Genomic DNA, 3761 nt, shown 5'->3' with positions numbered 1-3761 from the left:
CATTCTATGGCTTCAGTACCGAGGTCATTACGCATTGGCACATAATCTTCCAATCCCGACGACAACCTAGAGAAGTAAATGCATTTCACCAAGTTCCAACTTCTATTCCACCTTTGCATCTTTGATCTGTTAAAGCACTATGCCTTATTAATTTTGCATGAAGGAACGATAAAATTGTGACAATTCTAGCCGACTTACCGTTTTGAGAAGTAAACATATTCATTACTGGATAAAATAGAGTACTAAGAAGGATTTATTGAGATTATAAGAGACATCGAACCAATCTCGAGGCGAATAGAATAAAAAATACGTCGGTATTAAAGTTGAAAAAAATTTCCATATATAAAGTCAAGCAGCTGAAACCTCGTAACTACAAAAAATACTACTCTCGAATTTTACTAACTGATTCATTTTTATCGCCAACATTCATAACAAACCTGGTCGTAAAGCTTGGATATAGAGAATAAATTTTTGTCCCAATGAATTCAATTTACCCTCTAAGGTTAAAAATGTGGTGATTCAAAGCAGCACTTATGGAGAGCTTACCGATATATACAACACTGCCAAATCTACCTTTTAAGGCTTTCGCGGTCATGATTAATGACATTATTGGCTTCCGGATGGATGCCACGTTTGGTTGTAGCATTGCGCCTTACGTTTTGCAAACATTGCAGTCTGCATCTTCAGGGCTGTGAGCTCCGATTCTGAGCTCCGATATCTGAGGGTAGTCCTTTTATGCCTTCCCCTGTGATAGTGGGGGTAGGGGAAGGCTGGAGGGGGTCAATCAATCATATGTTGTAATTGATTAGCTGATCAATTAAAAAACCGGGAGTGAACCACTTGATATCCTCTATCCCTGTTAAGGTTGTTAGGGTTTTTGTAGATCTCCAAACCTTCTCGGTATGTCCTTTCGAAATATCCTTGAGACATGGCCAACATTACGGCTTGATCGTACTCGATCCTATGTCCAGTGTCCATGTAATGTTCAGCAAATGCAGACTGTTGTGTGTGACCGTATTTGGAACACCGTTGATGTTCCTTGATCCGTGTACTGATCTTCCTCCCGGTTTCACCAATGTACACTTTTCCTCATGAGCAGGGGATCTCGTACACTCCTGGTGTACTCAGAGGCGATCTGCGATCTTTCGCAGCATCCGTCCAATCTTCTTTGGGCGTTGGAAGATTGTCCGGATGTTGTGTTTGCCGAGTACTCTGCTGATGCGTTCAGTGGTGCCTCTCAGGAAATTTTTGAGAAACTTCCAAGATAGCCAAACATCGATCCAATATTGAACCTCCGAGTATAAGGGCCGCGATTGTCTTTAACTGAAATCGTCTCAATACTCGTAGGCTAAGCTTTGATTAAATATCAGCTCCTCTTCGATGTTTTTTATCAACTTGAAAAATACCCAAGCATGCCAGAAGTTACCAGATCAGACTGTCAGGTTATAGTCGGTTATATTTAGATGATTATTATTCTCATTTCGCATGCAGGGTGTGGCGATATATGCAATACGGCCAAACATTGGTCCAACAGCGCGTCCCAATTGAAGCGAAGGACTACTTACTACCGAATATCGTAACACAATTATTGCTGATTTCAAGTGATTTCACAGTGATTTCACGTCCTTTCAAGGAATGGTGGATTTCAAGTGATTTGATAGAATTTGTCCTTGACTTCATGATTTTAAATGATTCCACACGATTTTAAATTATTCCAAATCGTTTCAAATGATTTCAAATGTTTGATTTCAACTTTCAGCGCAATTGCTTTACATTAACTGCGTAAAATTGCAACAGGTGGTGAAATAAGACCTAGTGAATTGCGAACAAGTTGTAACTGGTACCTCATTTTATGAACTGAAATAGAAGGGATTGGAAGGGCGTGACAAGTACGACAATTGAGAGTCATCAGGTCTTGTCACTGATCTCTATATAACTGGCTAGACTACCGCCTTACCCTTATGATCGATAAAGTGAAAAAAATTGAAGTTATGCCAGCGTCACGGAATATCGCAGAGGGTATTTGATCGGCTGCTGGGTAAGTTGCGGCTAAAACTTAACTGATGCCATAACCCACACGATTTTCGGGGTTATGGCATCACTATTGCAAGAAAACAAGAGAAAAAATGAATATTTAACATTCCATCAGTAAGTGTATAATTATAAGATCTACCAGTCTCCTCATATTTTTAGTATTTAATCATTCAGTTGTTTATATGATCATTTATTCGACACGATTTATTCATGTTAATCGCAAGGTTAGTGAAGGTTCTGGGTGATCAATAAGGTACAAATTTATATTTATATCTAATACACGGTGTCCCATAATTGCGCACTCTAATTTTAAGTGTGGAAAGAAATTGAAATTTGGGATCGAAAGTTCTTGTTCCACTTTGCTGTGCGACACATCCCTGTCGAGTTTTTTAACTTTGAAGTTGACCAATCATAGCGTTGCTCCGCCCACTGGACCAATAGATCTCAAGTCAAAGGTTTTTGAATGAGAAAAATGGTGATTATGAAATTTTCTCTTGGGGTGAAGATCAGGGGCAGAGTCAGGGGCCCAGGAATCGGCAAGGGGGGGGGGGTAGGAATCCAGCTTCCGGCGGAGGTCCAGGTTATGTTCAAGTGCTAGGTATATTCTTCCTGGTGAGAGGAAAATTCCCGGAACTGTTCCAGCTTCAGATCCAGGACTGTGAACTGTCCCAGGGAGAGGTCCAGGTTCATGAACTATTCCAGGTAGAGGTCCCAATTCCGGAACTGTTCCGGATAGAGGTGCAGGTTTGGAAACTGTTCCAAGTGGAGGGCCAGGTTCGAAAACGGTTCTGAGTGCATCTCCAGGTCCGGGAATGGTTCCGGGTAAACATCCAGGTCTGGATATTGTTTCAGGAGGACGTCAATGTCTAGGAACTGTTCCAGGTGGAGGTGCAGGTTCGAGAACTGTTCCGGGTACACTTTCAGGTCCGGGAACGGTCCTGGGTGAACGTCCAGGTCCGGGAATGATTCCGGGTGAACGTCCAGTTCTGGACATTGTTCCAGGTGGAGGTGCAATTTCAGGAACTGTTTCAAGTGGACCTCCATGTCTAGGAACTGTTCCATGCGGAGGTGCAGTCTGGTCTGGTGTACCCGGATCTGGAGATGTACCCGGAACAGTTCTCGAAACTGCACCTCCACCTGGAACAGTTCCGAAACTCGGACCTCTACCTAGAACAGTTCCTGAACCTGGACCACTCCCTGGGAGAGTTCACCGTCCTGGACCTCAAGCTGGAACAGTTCCGGCAATTTTTCCCTCACCTGGAAGATTTCCTAGCACTTGAATTTCACCTGGACTTCCACCTGGACATATGTCTTCACCGAGCCGTCCATGTGGAGCTGGATTCCTATCCCCCTCCCTCCATTCCGATTCCTGGACAGTAGTTATGTAATGCCGATTCGAGCGCCACGTTTTTGGCGTCGACCTGGTCGTTGGGGCCCAGTAGGGGAGTCAGATGAAAGTGGGTGGGTGGGTTTTTAATTCGCAATTTTTTCCCTCGAAGTGATGAAAGAGTTAATCAATCCGCGGGATCGCGGTTTAATTCGCGGTTTAATTCGCGGTTTGGTTCGCGGTTTGATGAATTAATTCGCAATTTTTTCCCTTGAAGCGATGAAAGGTTTAATTAATTCGCGACGTCACGTTTCAATTCAGAGTCTGATAGGCGGGGTCACGGTTTAATTCGCGGTTTTATTAATTAATTCGCGATTTTTTCCCTCGAATTGATGAAAGG

At 43.1% G+C, this 3761-nt stretch overlaps 1 protein-coding gene across 1 annotated transcript; it reads left to right on the top strand.

Moving 5' to 3' along the window:
• Nucleotides 1-2846: 2846 nt before the first annotated feature.
• LOC107042529 (tetra-peptide repeat homeobox protein 1-like) lies at nt 2847-3314 on the top strand. The gene has a single exon (XM_015263598.1). It carries the CDS (start codon nt 2847-2849, stop codon nt 3312-3314), a length of 468 nt encoding a protein of 155 aa, XP_015119084.1.
• Nucleotides 3315-3761: the final 447 nt, after the last annotated feature.

The sequence above is a fragment of the Diachasma alloeum genome, unplaced genomic scaffold (genome assembly GCF_001412515.2).
Source record: "Diachasma alloeum isolate Michigan unplaced genomic scaffold, Dall2.0 Dall_scaffold_00490, whole genome shotgun sequence".
Taxonomy (NCBI): domain Eukaryota; kingdom Metazoa; phylum Arthropoda; class Insecta; order Hymenoptera; family Braconidae; genus Diachasma; species Diachasma alloeum.
The sequence above is the reverse complement of the archived record's forward strand: the minus strand, read 5'-3'. Positions and strand labels throughout refer to the sequence as shown.

Excerpts from the sequence above, each read along its gene's own strand:
- LOC107042529 (XM_015263598.1), top strand. The coding sequence starts at position 2,847 with ATGGTTCCGGGTAAACATCCAGGTCTGGATATTGTTTCAGGAGGACGT.